A 16,902-nucleotide genomic window follows, 5' to 3' on the forward strand; every position below is an offset into this window, starting at 1 on the left:
GTTTAGCCACAACCACAATCCAAAAAAGCTCTCTCTGTGCAGTGACATGGGCACTCCGGAGACATGAACCTGAGGCTAGGAATCCCACACTTCAGGATAGTAATGGAGATGGTAATGGAGATGGTAATGGAGGGTAGCAATCTTTTAAGTCCACCTCTTCCATTGTTAGTAAAATTGTACTTGAGTTTATTACCACCAGCTGTTAACTACATGTTTTTAGAAAGAATGTTTAAATATATGCAGCTATAAGAGAAATCAGCCAAGAAAAAGAATGAAAATGTTGTTCAGCTTTCCTTCTGCCAATGAAGAACTATTCCTTGGAACATATTTTTCATGCTTTGGATAGTGTATTTCATGTGTCTTGTGTCATGAGGTTGCCATCACTTGCTTAGAAGACTGTGGTACATGTCAAACCATTTACTCTTCTATATGGAGGACACTTCTGAACAGAGGACATTTCTAAATCATATTTGGAATAGGTTTGTTTCTATAATATTCTTTTATACTTTTGAAGTTTATATGGCTATATTTTCTATGAGTTCCTGAAGGAAAATTTTCTTCCTTGACATGCATTTTAAGAAAGATCCATTTCCAGAGCAGAACCATAAGTTGGACTTTTGCTGGTTAAAACACCGTAATACACCTTGTTTTTCCTAAAAATGACCAGAAGCATATGAAGTCTTTCATTAATAAATTCATTATCTATCAAATTCAAGGAAAAATGTACAACATAATTTTTTTTCATGTTTAAATTCTGCAGACTTCACAGTGATTTACATCAGAGCAGTTCTTTTGCAAAATTTCCTCAGAGAAATGCTATCTTGCATTTGCTTTTCTACCCTTTTAGTCCCTCTCTGATGAATAGGAAGTACCTAGCTCCAGTCAAGTAAGAAGTATAAAATATCTTGCAAGATACCATGATTTATATTAAAATTTTATTTCTTATGTAGAATGTGATCAGGAGGAACAGACTTGATTTTTTCAGGTTACCTGGTATTGTCTGGCCCATCTTTCTCATAGTAGAGTAAGTAACTAAATTTCATTTTCCATGACTTGCATACATGGAGAAAAATCCATTCTAAAATGAAGGGTTCTGTCAAGCAAGAAAGAATGCAAATTCTCCTTCACTTTTATATTAATTTCTATAAATCTATCTCTAAATAAATGAAAATCAGCATTAAACTAGATTGTCACAACACAGAGCTTCTAACTGAGGCAAAAGAGTGCATCTTACCATCCTGTTGATGCGGACAAAGTCTTCAGGCTTCTTGGCCCATGGAGGGAGATCAACATCATTCACAGCAACTTCATCTTCTCTGATTCCTAGATTATAGCCATTACTGTTGACAAACATCTCTGGTAGGTAGTAAAACTCTGGAATTAACTCCTGAGAAGGAGAAAACACACAATGAGTCTTTACATTTATACAGAGATGCTAAATGGTGCTGACTGAAGCAGGCCCTGTTGTAGAACACAGCATTCCTGGTTCTGTTTATGTGTCTGTGTCTTGTTTAAGAAATTTTATAATGTGCTTTTTTGCACTTAGAGCCAAAGTTATTTTTCAGAATTAAATATTCAATCTTTGTTTTTCACACACCTGTTTTTGTGAAAAGCATAACTTCGTAAAACAATGACCAATAATGGAGACCTCTTCAGAATAACAGGTACAAGAAACTGTATGACAAACCTTCCACACCCTAAGTTTTTTTTAATCATTATTTAACTAAACTGTTAAAAGTAGTAAAAAGTTTCTTACTGAACACTCTAGATTTTACTTTTTCTCTTTAACTACATAGAAAAGGTGACAATTTGATTACCTATATATAGGAAAATAATTCAGGGTGAACAAATTTTGTACTGTAATAAAAACCCAAAACTAAATGGAGAGAAAAATGTAGTATAGCAAATGTCCCTAAAACATAAATACATGATATTAAATTGTGAAATACCATAACTGATCACCTGCAGTACATTAATGCAAGATAGATAAGTTAGGATGTGAGGTTTTTTCCCAGTTTCCAGGATAGCTAAATAGAAATGCATTTTGACAGAATAAGTATTGCCATTTGTTGTTTTGTATTACTTTATCAGTACTGAACTGCAGTAAAAAAGATTTAGCACTCACTATCACTTTTCTAATATCCAGATATAGATTAAATTCACTAAATTGCATTTTTAAAAGCATTATGGCATTCATTTGTGTAACATGATTAAAACTGATGACACAACACCTGAAATCTGAGTCTCTTTGTGGTTCTTTCAAAAGCTGCAGAGCAAAAGACATGCAGAGCAAAAAAAAGAACCATTGGCAGACACAAACTTATCTAATTAAAACTGATCTGCAGTTCCATAGGGAATAAAGCAGTCAAAGCATAACTTTCTAATTTATTCATTAAAAAAAAAAGAATATTTATGTAACAATTTTATATATGTTTATGGAGGCAATTTATTTCCTTTGTTGCATTATTTTTAATATACTGAAGTCTGAATTCAGGTTAGACTAAAATGAATGCTAATCAATATCTAACTAGTGCAAAACCCTAAGCAAATAAGACATGCCTGAGACTGAATAGATCATTATGAAATTTCAAGAAGGAAAAAAAAAATTGCATGCAGTAAATAATTAAACAGCAGCTAAAAGAAAGCCAAGTTAAAAAGCAATCCTGAATACCCCACAAAGTTAAAAGGAAAAAGATTATTTTACTGACAATCTTGAGTTTTACTATATACCTCTAACTTCTCAGAAGAATTCTGAAAGCAAATTTCCCCCTTTTCCCCTACACACAATGTATTAACTCTAAAGAAAAATTCTCACAGCTGAAGAAAACTGGACATTAATCTTTCCAGAGCTGTGCAAAATACTACTAACTTGGGACTATGAGCTGGCCACAGCCCCACATTTGCTCCATACAATTCATTGACAAACTAAGCACTGCCTTCAAGAAAGAAAATATTTAAAAGGACCTCAGAATGAGGAATTATTATTAAGTCAAAATTAAATTAAAAGTCAGTATTCAAATGAAATAGAAATTATTGAAGAAAAAAGTATGCAAAATTTCTTTGTATTTTTGTATAACAGCCTTGAAACAAATACCAGCTTTTAATATTACCATTTTTTATGCATCATGTTGGTGTACTAACCTGTACTGTTGAATAGCAAGTAAGTTTTTGTTTCCATCAGATAAGTTAACTCTTAAATTTCCTTTTCACTTTTAAATGTCCCAGGATCTAATTGTGAACTGTTACATGTAGCATATCTGGAAGATTTGTGCTACCTTAAAACACAATTAGTGTTTTACTGAATTCTACTAAGCTTCTAACTTCAGGGGTATCTTGAAACAAGGATTTAATTCACTGAATATTTTTAATGGTATTTCCATTTAGTAATTTTATCTTTGTTGCTATTTGCTTTCAGTGTAATTTAATGTTCCCTTGTCTGGTATAGCAGAAAACATAAATAGAAGTAGAATGAGTAGAAAGCATGTGATTAACTTTCTTCATAAGATTTATTGTGTTGTATATGTTCAGTTTGACCTGTCTTATTCCTGTGCTCTGGAAACTAACCAGTGCCAGACTTCTAAATCCTCTTCAAATAACACTCTCTAGAACCCTAATCATTTCACCTACACATCTCCTGGCATAATTTTTTTTAGTCAAAGTAATGAAACTAAACATATCATTAAAAAAAAAAAATCCTCTGTACTGTAGTCTCAGCATTCTCTTAGATGTTATTTTTTAGTACAGCCTACAATTTTGTTTGCCTGAGTACTAAATAGCATGATCTACTTATATATTTCCTATGCTTTGCATTAACCATTAAACTTTCTTTGGTAGCATTTCATATTCTTCTTGAAATTTTGACATCTCCACTTCCAACTACACTAAGAAACCACAACACTTAAAAATAACTCGGATACATCCATCACTTTCTCATTTCTAGAGGACTCAATACATACTAAAACACAGACCCACTGTGAAAACTTGTGGCACTTGAGAAGTATGAATTTACTAAGATTTGAAAAAAATTCCAAAATATGTTTTTAGCTACTTAGAAGCATAGAAAATACCACTAATTTATAGAAATGATTGGTTTATGTGTCCACTGTTTATTCTGCTGTGAAAAAGCAAAGAAGCTTTTCTTAATCATGCCAATGGCAGGCATCAGGTGATGATTGAAAGGAGAAGAGTCCCTCCCTCAGGGTCCCTTAGTGTGCTTCTCTAGAAGTACAAGCTGGGAGAAGCAGAGAGAATAAGGATTAGCAAGGAGAGGGCAGACAGTAATGATGGAACCTGAAAAAAAAGGAAGGAAAAGACACGAGTGATCTTCAGTGGAACTGGCAAGATGACATTGGCCTCAGAGAGAATTGCTTTAACCAAGAAGCCACTGGACATTGCAATAATGAACACAAGAGTGAAGGAAAACGTGGTGCTAGCAAGGGCTAAAGTTATTTTCAAAGCCTATTTACATTTTCTCAGCCAGAGTTTGGAGTTTCTTTGTTTTGTAAGTGGTTCTGTGCCAGTTCATAATAAAGATTATGACTAGGGAGGGACAGCTCTTTTGGTTGCTTTTCCTGTTTAAGGACAGGGAATAGATACCTCAAGTACCTAACTTTTCCGGGTCACATTTGGAGAGGTGACTCTGCCCATTCCTCTGTTCCAGAAGAGGCTCTGCTATGCCATCTTTCCTGGCAGATATCTGTCTATCCTGTTGTCCCAGAATTTGAGGGACAGCAACTCCATGATCCTTCCATCAACTGACTTCATCCAACAAAGTTCTACCTAATGCCTGGTCTGAACCTTTTGCTACACAATCGAAGTCCATTTCCGCCTGTCCTAGATATCAGTCCATCTTAGATACAGAGCACAAATTACTTCTTCCTCTTTGCATACTTTACTATGCTTGGAAAGTATCATCCTACCACTTTTACAGCCTTTGAGATCCTTAAAATCCAAATAAAGGACAATGATTTTACCTTTCATATTGCTACATTGCCTAAGTTTTTCTTTCAAACTCCCCAAATCAGCTAGTAAAATTGAACTAAACAGTATGTAACTTAATTATTCTTGCATATTCTTTGGCCTTAATATATTTTTTCACATGTTGATCACACACAAGCCAAAATAAATGTTTTTATCATCCTCTGTGGTCTTTAGGTCAGAGATTAAGATTGCATACTTTTATGGCAGGATCTCCTATTTTTCATTCATTTTTATGCAGAGTGTAATTTGCCACACAACATTGCTTCTTAGAAATCACCAGCTTCATACTTTAGAAGGATCATTGTTAAATTCACCCTAAAAAGAGGGACAAGGAGACTCAGAAATTAGTGGGGGTGAAATGTATATAAGGGATGGTATTTACACCAGGGCATGGAACACAGACAACTGTCTGTTCTCCCACTCTTCTTCCCACTTGATGGACACAAGAGTTGACAAGTGGATCTTTAAAACCCCCATTACACCTTCAGGGGCACTACTGGTAAAATCCTGATGCAAAGCCAGGTCTATGCAAAGGAATGCTTCCTTGAAGCTACCCTGATTTGAGAGGTTTATGTTTCAAGTTACTAATGTTCATGAAAGAAAAATATCAAAATATTTTCTTCCTACACGACAAACATTGAGTCACCCAGCATAAATCAAGGCATGAAGGAAAACATTAAAAATGATAACATAAAAAAAAGCTTCCCCAGAAGTTGCAGCAGTTTGCAGACATAAAACGAGGAATTTCACTATTTTTTTAAAGTCTGCTATTTTTAAAATATTCACAGATCACTGAAGCATTTTAGATGCACATTGTTATTGTATGCCATTCAGCTTATATGTAATTTTGCATTAACTGATACAATTCAGTAAATTTTATTGCTGCTTTGCTCTTGCCAAAACATATCAAAGGTTGTAAATAAATCTTTCTGACTACATAACCTGTCATGGGTAATTTCTCACCACAATAAATATCTAGAGTTCAAAGAGTTAATAAAAATAGGGATTCTAATGATCTAAATCTATTTGCAGTAATTTCTGTCTAGTTGTCCTTGACATTTCACAAGCTGGTAACCTCCTCTGCTCCCCTTTCATTCACACTTCTAATAAGACAGGTTAGCTTTCTATCACTGAATAGTCAGCTCCCTTTCAAACTGCCCAAGAAGCTTTGCTCTTCTCAGATGAAGAACGATGCAGTAAAGCTACTCAGGGGTGTAAAAAAAAAAAAAAAAAAGGCAGAATAAATATTATAACAGACATTTCTTGTCTGTAAATGTGATCTCTAGTTTATTTTAATAGCTATACTAAACCCCAAGGTATAGTTAACAGTATTACATGCCTTGTGTCTTTATGTAAGAAAACATCCATAAATGCGTTTTCTAATTTACAAGACTGTGACAAATCCAAGCTGTTGAGAAATTAAACTTTAAAAATATGTCTTGGGGTGATAGAGGGCCATTATTAACACTATCATAATTGTACACCACTTGCATCAAATCTGACGTTTCTGTTTAAGATGTTTTGCTAAGGGTATACCATTTTATGGCCTCCCAATGAAATCAAATCCAACACAGACGTTTTCACTTTTCTAATATAATTCACTTCAGAGTTTTAAAGCTGCCATTTCTTTTTCCTTTCTTTCTTTTTTTCTTTCTTTCTTTTCCTCCCAAAAGGCTGATCCCCTGGCATCCATTAATTCCACAGGAGCCTAGTACTGGGTCAATGAGTCAGTCATGAGTGCCTCCATTAACTGTGTTAATTCACACTAAGGCACCTTAATGACATTTTGTCAGAGCTACCTTTCTAAATTCTAAACACACTATTCAAAAAGTAATATAGCAAGTCAGAGAGGCATTAGGAAAGATTAGTGCCTGAACAGGAGGTTCTGGGGAAGTCAGTGTTACCAAAAACCTGAGCTGGGGGGGGAGACGGGGGGTGGAAAGGAAAAAATGTGAAAGATGACTGGCCAAGTTATGGTCATTTCCGGGTGACTTGCTTCCTCAAAGGTCACCCTGTGAATGTTCATTCTTCCTCCAGCTTGTACTGATTATCTTGAGAGAAGGTCGATGTTGATAAAGGCAGACACAATAAAATAAACTCTGTTATCCAGGTTCTCCCTTGTGTGTTCCCACTCTAACAGAGCACATACTGTATTAATTCTGCTTCATCCACTGTAGGTGATGAAGCTTCTTTGAAAGCTTCTTTGAAAATGAACCAAAATAGCCCAAATGTGAGAAACAAAAATTGTCTAAGTAGATCTTTATCCACCCGCTGAGCAACAATCTATCATATGCTACATTTTTCAGAGGTGGTGTACCTTGTGCCACAATTCAAGATGTAGCAATTAAGGCTTGTCTTTCAGCCTGATCAAACCACTGCCACAGCCCTATTTTCATTAGCTCAGTGTGAAACAATTTAGGTCCAGAGGAGACTGCACATATGCAATGGGACAGAGGGAAAGAAGAAGAAGGGAGAGGAAACATTTGTGTGAAAAAAAGGAGACCTGCTCTCCAAATTGCAGTTTTGTAAAGAGATATGCATTCTTTTGCAAGTGTCAGTATCTGCCTTTTAAATTTTAATGCAGGATTTCTTGAATGTGGTTTGGCTGTTTCATTTAGAACTACATTGAGGTTAAAAAAAGAACACTTGCTGGAAGCATCTACATTGCCTAAAAATCTCAATTGGCCAGTTAAAACTGACCTCCTTCAGAAGTGACTTAAGCACTTAAGAATAAAGCACCTCATGGTCCTTCCTTTAAAAAAATAACTGATGAAAAAAAATCATAATACAGATTTTATTTTCTTAAAAAGCTATTTTAAAAGGATTTTTTTTAACTAGACCTTGTTAATAAGGAATTAAAGAAATTCATATCATTATTTAATACACTACTTGAAAGCAAAAATTGTGGCCCTCATACAATACATGCCATTTAAGAAGGTCAGATTAATTCATTACACACACTGTTTTAAAATTATTTCATAGCTTGTGCCACAGCAGTTGATGAGATTACTGAGATCAGAGATTAAAGGTACTTAAAGTGGCTCAGATGAATTTCAAATATATGGTTAGGAATACATGAATAATGAACACTAGCTATTCTTAACAGATTTGAAAGTTTTTTTGATGGATACTTTGATGGATAGCCCATATTCCATGCTCTTAATATTTACTATAAAGACTCAAAAAATCTCTAGGATGGGAAAACAACTTACAATATGTATATGACTTGGGAATCCATACTGCCACAGACCCCCATTTATAACTGAGTGTGCAGCCACAAGAAGCTACACAAATAAGCAGAACACTTTGACAAAGAATGAGGCATAGATTTTGTACTCAACCTCTATACATGTTCTCTTCTGCTCAGTATAGACTTTCTCACACAACTGCTGGATAAATATTCAAAGTTGCCAGTCAATTGAATATGAATTTTTGGATGTTTCACACTCCCAGAACTGAAGGTCTTTTGTTTTCCAAGACAGCCATTGCTGCTTTTAGACAAGCAGGCAAAATGGGCAGAGATTTTGAGGGGGTTTCTCAGTGTTTCCCTAACACTTTTTTTTCTCAGTCCCTGAAAAACTGATCAAACTGCTGAAAAAGCCTGTAAGGAATTCCAAGCAGTAGCACAACTGATCTGAGAAGCTGTAATATTAATAAAAGTTCGGTTTCTCATCCTTTTTCAGGATGAACTCCAAGGCCTCAGGGAAAAGTTGGCCCTGATGTCATGGCATTGAGAAATGCAGTTCATTAAGATCTTAAGCAACAAACAACAGCAACAATTAGCTGCTATACTCCTTCTTGATTTACCACTAAGAAACACAGACTCTACAAATGGAAAGGGCCCATAGGGTCAACCAGCACATCCTTTGGCCGATTCATGATCGCCCCTGATGCTTTTCCTGTGCTTTGCCAGTCTGCACCTCTAAGAAGCTTGAGAAATAAGGGGATTAATACTTCCCCTTGTGAGGATATTCAAGTTCAGAGAATACTCAATTTCCCTTTAAGTCTGTTGGTTAAGTAAGCATTTTACAACTCTGATCCCTTTCCTCTGCTGCTCACCTTTTTTTTGTTCCCTGACAAAGAATTCTTCTCCCTTTCATACATTTGCATGTTTCATATCATTTAGGTTACCACATCTTAGCTTTTAGATGTTAATGATGCCACAAAAGTACAATTTTACTTCCCTTATACAAATCCTTGAATGCGTGTGCTGCTCTTCTTATGACTCCCTCCAGTTTGGGTGTATAGAATCAGAGATTCACAGTCATTTTGGTTAGAAAAGACTTTTAAGATCAAGCTAAATCCACACAAGCTTAGTCCCACAGCTAAGTCCACCACTAAACCATACTTCTACTAGATTGTTCCCAGCAAAGAAATAATAATTTGCTCTATCCGAAGTGAATACATGTAGCAGGAGGAGCCCTTCTTGCTCCTAGGGCTGATCCTGAGGCCTCGGGGTTTAGCCCATTCCTGGACGATGTCCTAGGGCTGTTCCTGGGGCTTCGGGATCTACCCCTTCTTGCCTGCTCCTGGGGCTCCTCGAGCTGTGGGCTTCTCCATCCTTACTGAAGAGTGAGAGAGCCTCCCTATGGGTGTCAGCTGCTCTCTTATTGGCCCCCTCCTCCTGCACATGCTCAGGAGGGAGGCCAGACACAGGTGAACCCACACCCACTCATCAATAACTCAGGGCACCTGGTCCTGTCTCACTACAAATACATACTAAAAATTGAATGAGGAAAAATCAAAAACTAGTGTTCCCCCAAGAACTTAAGTACTCTGAAACAAATGAATGTCTAATCAGATTATGTCAGGTGGAACTGAAATGCCATGGGATATCCTGGTTGTTATAATGCTAAGGATAAAGATTAAGGCTCACTATTAGTGTCATTAGACTTATTCCAGGAGTGGCTTTGTAATATATAATAAATTATTTGATTATGCAATACACTGACTGCTGGTAATAAATGCATTTTAAAAATCCTCTCATTTCTACTCTTTTTTTTTTCTTTTTTCTTTAAATAATTTATAAATTTTTTTCTGTTTGTACCATTTAAAAATTTTAAATCTGCTTGTGTTTATCTATTTTTATCTTAAGATGAATCAGCTCATAATAAATCACTTCAAGGTTAATTTATAAATTCACCTTCCCTGTATCTTCATTAATTAACAAAACCATATTTTAAACAGCATCCTTAATCCCTAAAGTATCCCTGAACAGGCAGGTCAGGGATTATCTGGAGAAAACATTTATTGGCTAACATATCTCATCTGTGCCTCCCATATTAGATTTTCTGTAATGACTTAGCTGCAAGTAGAATTTCTCTTTCCAATGGCATAATAGAAATGTCTGTACATCTAAATCTGACTCTAAGGCTCTACAGCAGGCTCCCAAATATATTGTAAAATACATTAATTTACAATTTTTCCCAATTGAAACTCTGACCCTTAATTATTACTATTTTATCCAAGTTATGCCCAACTCCCATCTTTATATTCTATGACATTAAAGTACATAGCTACTCCACATCCTCAACTTCTGCCTTCCTTTTATGATGATATCTGTTCTAAGGTTCTAAGTATCCTTTTAATGCCTGTTTTATTTTAAAAATTTGGGTTTTTTTAAATAAAAATGCATTTTGTAATGCAACTATTGTCACTCTATAATTATCCTTGCAATAGCTGGCAGCAGTAGTTAAATTACCCCACTTGGTTCACAAAATTCCTAATATTTTCATACAAACATTTTGGTCCCTTCTTTTACTGATTCTGTTGCTAGTTTAGGAACAATTCTTTCACTAATTAAATATGCTAGTTGAATACCATCCCTCCATCTGTTCACAGATATTCCTTTATCTTTTATCTTTTGCAATGCCTTCATGTATTTAACTGCTCTCCTCCTGTGTACTGAAGCCAGACAAGAAGATTACAGCCTCTTCCAACTGTCTTTCCTTATACAGCCCCACTCCTAGGAGTCCATTTTCCCAGATTTCCTACTGGAAATTGAGAAAAAATAGATTCTGTTGGAAAGGAAAAATCAAACTGTCAGCACTTTGAATTTGAAGAAATGTCTGCATATCAAATATTATACATATTAATTTGAATTGCATCCAACAAGTCCTGAAATTTTCTTATAAATGTGTACCTAAAATTCTACTGAATTCCAAAGAAGCATAAATAAAAATGAAATGGATTGTAAGAGGTTTAGGTTATCTTCTTTTCTTTGAAAAGCATTTTCTCATGTATGCTAAAATGGCAACAGAACTTACAATTCCTTATTCTAGCTAGAAACTGAATAACAAAATGTTTTGTCCATGTACACTTCTGAGACTTGTGGAATATTTATGTAAATAGGAGCTTTGGAATAAAAATAAATCAACAATTTAACATCATTTTCTTTTGTCAAGTAAAGACAAAAGAATAATGGTAATATGACCCTGACTTTAGCATTTCCTTTTATGAATGGCAGTGTTGAAATAGAAGAAAGAAAATATTCACTATAAAATAAAGTTAAAAAAAAAAAAAAAAAGAACACTTAAAGGAATACCACAGCCTTTGCTTTCCTTATTACTATAAAAGAAGAATCAGGAAAGTGACATATTATTCAAAATATTAGATTTCATTTTTTTTTTCTGATACATCTCCATGTATCTGAACAATAACTCTTTGTATTTAACAATAGGTGAGGAATAACAACAGAAATATCACCCTGCTCTCTGGCTGTTTCTGTATGTCGTGTAGAAGTTGTTTTAATCTAATGTGTATTGTTCCATAATATCCCCAGGCACAGTCAAGTAAAAGCTAAAGCTGTACAGAAAAGCCAACATTTTAAATGGGTCTTGTCATTAATGCTTTATTAATTGCCCCAGGCAATGCAAACCCAGAGCTAGGCAGGCTATAACAATATGACACTTTAAGGTCAAATCCAATTCCTGCTGTGTTTTATGGAGTGGGCCAAATATTGAGTTAACAGCAGGAAAGAACAATTTATTGGGCTTTTCTCCATCTCCTGATTATCTGATCTAAATTAGATCAGTTAGGTTTTTTTTCTCTAAAAACAAAACACCTTTTGTCCACTCAACTTCAAAGAATCTTTGATTATTTCTATTAGAACAATAATCTTAAGCAACGTCTACCTTTTATTTACACTATGCCCAGTGTATTGAAGAAATCATATATAAAACCTTTTTTGTCCCTATATAAAACAAAATAACAGAAATAAAAATTCACATTTATCAGTTTATTTAATTTATATGTTACCTTCAAAACAGCACAACTAAAAAAGCACATTTATCAGTTTATTTAATGTATAAGTTACCTTCACATCTGATGTATCTCTTTGGCTGTTCCTCCAAGACCTGGCTACTGAAGAGAAGGTTCGATCTGGGTGGTCAAATTTTCCATCATTTGCATTTAGAAAGAATGTTGTAAAGGGCTCCTGTAGTTAATGAAATGAAGACAGATTAAGAAAACAGCAGAAAGAATCATGCAGCAGGTTTCTAATGAAATCCAAATTACTTTTGCAGATCAAAATACTTCACAAGAGCTGAATTAAAGGAAAATACAGCACCTCGTCGTTACATCACATGGGTATCTGCACTGAATATCTTAGTACATTTATTGGCATGAACACATTTTGCACACACAAGTCTTGAGTTCTAGAAGGAAAGGTTATTTTATATATTGACTCTTCCAGAAGACTGGAAGACTGCCACCCATCAGTGGCAGACCTATGGACCTTAGTTCCAGTTCGTGTTGGTTGCCTACTTCACTCCAACCATCATAAACACTCTCTGTTATTTACATTATTATGCATTGTTTACACTTGTAAGATGGTATGGCAAAAGAAAATCTTAAAAAATATGCCTGCATGGATTTTCCTTTTGTTTTCATTTCATTCAAAAGACCTATGGAGGTCCAATTTTGCCTTTTGTGGGCATAATGGCTGCATGGTCATTATGAGGCTGACCATGGCTGCAAGGTATCTAGCTTTAGCATTACTTTTTGGAAAGAGGTACAGAGATGCAATATTTAGATTTTTTTTTTAAAAAAATTTTAATTCTGTCTGAAACCACACTGCCAATACTTACTAAATGGAATTAGGTTGTAACTTTTGGGTGGGAAGAGCTCAGGTCTTAGGTAGTGTGGAGAATGCATTTTTATGTCACCTCATTCCACTGCAGGGCAGTGGTTAACATGGGACTAAATCCTTAATTTGACAGCAGAACTTGGATACCAAGAGCATTGCCAACTCCCTGCTTTTCCAGCACCACTCCATTGATGTAATTAATATTTGGCAATATGTCCACATGGGTGGAAACTACTTCTTCCTCTTTGCCAAAGTCTGGCTGGGAATGTTTGAAAAGGTGCCCTTTTTGTTAAATTCACACCCAAATTTATTTCCTTTTATCATCACTTCAAAATTTCATTAACCAAGGCACTTGGTCACAATTCTTATTACAGTATTATCCATCTACTATTTGAATTTTTTTCTATATATTCTCTGATTACTTTTCTGAAAAATTTGAACAAAGCAAGGAACATCTCCAATAATACAGAATTTTTGAAGGAATTATGCCACATTGTATATATTGTGTTCAAATTACCCAAGGATAAAGAGGACTTAAATAATTAGTTTTCTGTAGCATTTTAAAGCAATTAAAATATACATAAGGAAAGCATGGTGCACAAGCAGTGAAAGAAGCCAAAAAGAGGAGGAAAATAGAAGAGGGAATTCAGACTTCCCGAGACCATTGTTTCCCTTATCTTTACTCTGTAAGTCTTCTCATTTAATCTTTTTTATCATACCTGAAGGTTAGCAAAGGCTATGTTCCTTCAAAGAAGAATAAAACCTCTAAATTTCTGTCTCTAAAAGAGAAGGAATGGAATATCTCTCTTACTGTCATTATAGTGTGCCAGTACATTTGAAGCAACTTAAGGGAATCGTTTCTATTTGAATTTTTCATTCTTTTTTCTTAGTGTATGTCAATACAAATATGGAATAGTTTTCATATGCCAGACATTCTAATGCTAATTGGTGTATGGTTTTCCATATTTTTTCCCTCTTAAAACACTAGGAATTTAGATTAAAAAGATACATTCAAAAGAACAGGTAACAATCTGAAAAATATACTTTAATCAGTGCATTCATTCTCATCATAAAATCCTAGTATGTGATAATTATCTGAAAATATTAAATTGAATGAAAAGTAAGAACAATACCATTTCTTCCTGGAGGACCTGAATTCCCATTGCATAATGATTTTGTTTGCAATTGGAAATATTAAACAGTGTGGGGTATGTGTGAAAAAGGTTTATAATTTGGGTAGAATATTAAAATTTAACAGCATCTCAACATGGTGAGCAGCATAAAAGTATCACAATGAATTGCAATACTGAAAGAAAATAAATTACGTTTTTTGATGTCTAGATTTTGCAGTGCTTCATATAGTGAACTTCATGTAAAATATAAATGCAAAAGTGTATGATTCAGACCCAGAGCTAGCAAATTGAAAGCAATATACACAGGAATTTGATTATATTAATATATACTAAAATTCTACTAATATCATTTAACATTGCAATTATTTTTGTTTTAACTTAATTCTCAAACTTCAATTTTCTGTATAAATTTGCTGTAGTAATCTTTGCCAATTATGCTTTTTCTAGCTTACACATACTGAAAAACTTCATACGATCTGAGAACAAGTAATTCTGTCTTCTACCAACCCCAAAAGGATATTTTTTTCTTTATAATTACATCTAATGTGCAGTGACTATCATTGTGCAGCAGACTGTGGGTCACTGCTGAGGTTCAGAAGCAGTTGATGGATTAAAAAAAAAAAAAGAGAAACCAGAAAAATGATGTAATTACAATAAATCATGTAAAAGTATTAATCCAAAATTCCATGACAACATTATTTTAAGCATCTGAGACAAATATACAAAAGCAATAAAATTCATAACCAAGGATTAAACTTTTAATAGCTGAGCACTACAGGGTGCCCTATTATGTTATCTTGCTGTGACTTGTTGTGCCTATCTTTTTGGATTTTTAATCCTTAGCAGAAATTCAGAGCTTTCACTTGCTTTATCTCAGACCTCTCACATAATTTTAGGGTAATTTTTATTCTCTGAGAAGTCAAGTGCTTACATTATGTAAACACAATTCATATCTATATTCAATATACTCTTCTAAATACTGTTATTCTATGATAACGATTACTGTCATTTCATGTAAAGGTTTTGTTGCTGTGAAAGCTATAAAGCTGCACAACATTTTCATTATAACCCCATCCCTCTCATTCCTAATATTCTGAATAAAATTCATGCGTTGTTCACTGCCAACAAGAAGAGAAATTTGTGGGTTACTTGATTACAATAGACACAAGCTTGAGCTGTGGTAACATGTAATTTTTCCATTTCAGCAGCACTTCTCTCCCTCACCCTTTAACAGCGCCCAGTCCCATTTGGATCATTTATGGTGGGACTAGGAGAGGGAAGGGGAAGGGATGTGTCATTATGAGACATGTCAAACAAGAATGTCTTTTCAGCCTTTTTTAAGAGGACAAAAAAAGAATTTGGGGGTTTGTCAGTGACGTACACCTTCTGTCTGATATATCTGTGACTGTCCTGCTCAGACCTAACAAATAGGAGACAGATTCACTTCTGTTTCTGAGAAGAATTTCAAGTCCTCCTCACCCCTAAATCTCACTAAAAAATTGGTTTTGGCTCAGTCACACCTGAGTCACAAGAAATCCAGAATTTCTTCTACATTGTAGAAGAATTTAAGTTATTACAACAGAAACTGGAAAACAATTACTTTCTACAAACTTGTTGACCACAACCTGAAGGAATCCTGCACTCTGGTACTGCTCTCTGATCCAATGGCAATGTAACAGATCCACTCAAACACAACTTCTACAACTGCAACTACAAGAGCAACTGCATTCAATTGTACCATAGTTCTAACCTATTTCACCTTAAAATGTGAAAACAATGATATTCACCTTCAAGATTATATGGCATTCTGATGTGGTATTCTTTGTTAAATTATTCTGCTTAGTGTAACTCAAATACTGACTATCCCACATGGAAAGTGCATGAGAAAAACTGCTTTTGAACCAGTTGGTATGGTCACCTATCCATAAACTATGAATATTTAATTTCATCAATATAAAACAGGAACTCTGTCAACAGGACAGTGAATGCCTTTCCAGAATAGCTTTTATTCTGCTTGATATAGGAAAGTTGTGTGTGACGTTAACTCAGATTTCCTAAGGAATGAGCTGACAACCTTAGGCTTAGATCTAAAGATGAGAGGTGGGCAAAAATGTTCAAGCAGGGTTTGATTTCAGTAACACCTCAAAGGAGAGGAAGGCAATATTACACAAATTGTGGTGTTCTCTGTTATTTTTTATCATCATCATTAACCTGAACTACATGATAGGCTTTAATACATATTCTCTGTCTCTGTAAAGTAGTTATATAGCCTTCAGTAATCTGCCTCACTACTTATAAAGCTGATCACTTTCAAGAAACAGTTGATTTTTTAATATAGACCTACCATTTTAGAGAACACGTGGGAATCATTTGTAATTATAGCAATAAAAATTTAAATAGGCTGTGACACAGTTCATTTCTTCAGAAGCTAATTAGAGGATTGTTTCCTGGCCTTTCAGAGTTCTAGTACTGTGGAGGGGATCTGAAATGCACAATGGATTGGCTTACACAAAAATTTACAGACTAAGAATTATAATTATATTTACATATACATAATAATGTGTGTGTGTGTGTGTGTGTGTGTGTGCAGAGAGTTGGTCCAGAAAGTGCTGCATTGTTTTGGGACAGTTTCAGGGTCAGCTGTATGACCCTCAGCATCCAGTCTGATACTTGGCCTGGTGAAGCTGAATCACTGTTTACCCT

At 34.8% G+C, this 16,902-nt stretch overlaps 1 protein-coding gene across 3 annotated transcripts in view; it reads right to left on the minus strand.

Moving 5' to 3' along the window:
- Positions 1-16,902, minus strand: part of NBEA (neurobeachin) — a 464,261-nt gene that overhangs the window by 55,125 nt on the left and 392,234 nt on the right. For all 3 annotated transcript variants that reach the window (XM_030449922.1, XM_030449935.1, XM_030449928.1), the window contains 2 exons: positions 12,296-12,415; positions 1,235-1,387 (listed from right to left, as the gene is read on the minus strand). In XM_030449922.1, the coding sequence (XP_030305782.1) occupies positions 1,235-1,387; positions 12,296-12,415 (273 nt within the window). The remainder of the gene's footprint in view (positions 1-1,234; positions 1,388-12,295; positions 12,416-16,902) is intronic.

Source organism: Calypte anna, chromosome 1, assembly GCF_003957555.1.
Source record: "Calypte anna isolate BGI_N300 chromosome 1, bCalAnn1_v1.p, whole genome shotgun sequence".
Lineage (NCBI taxonomy): Eukaryota > Metazoa > Chordata > Aves > Apodiformes > Trochilidae > Calypte > Calypte anna.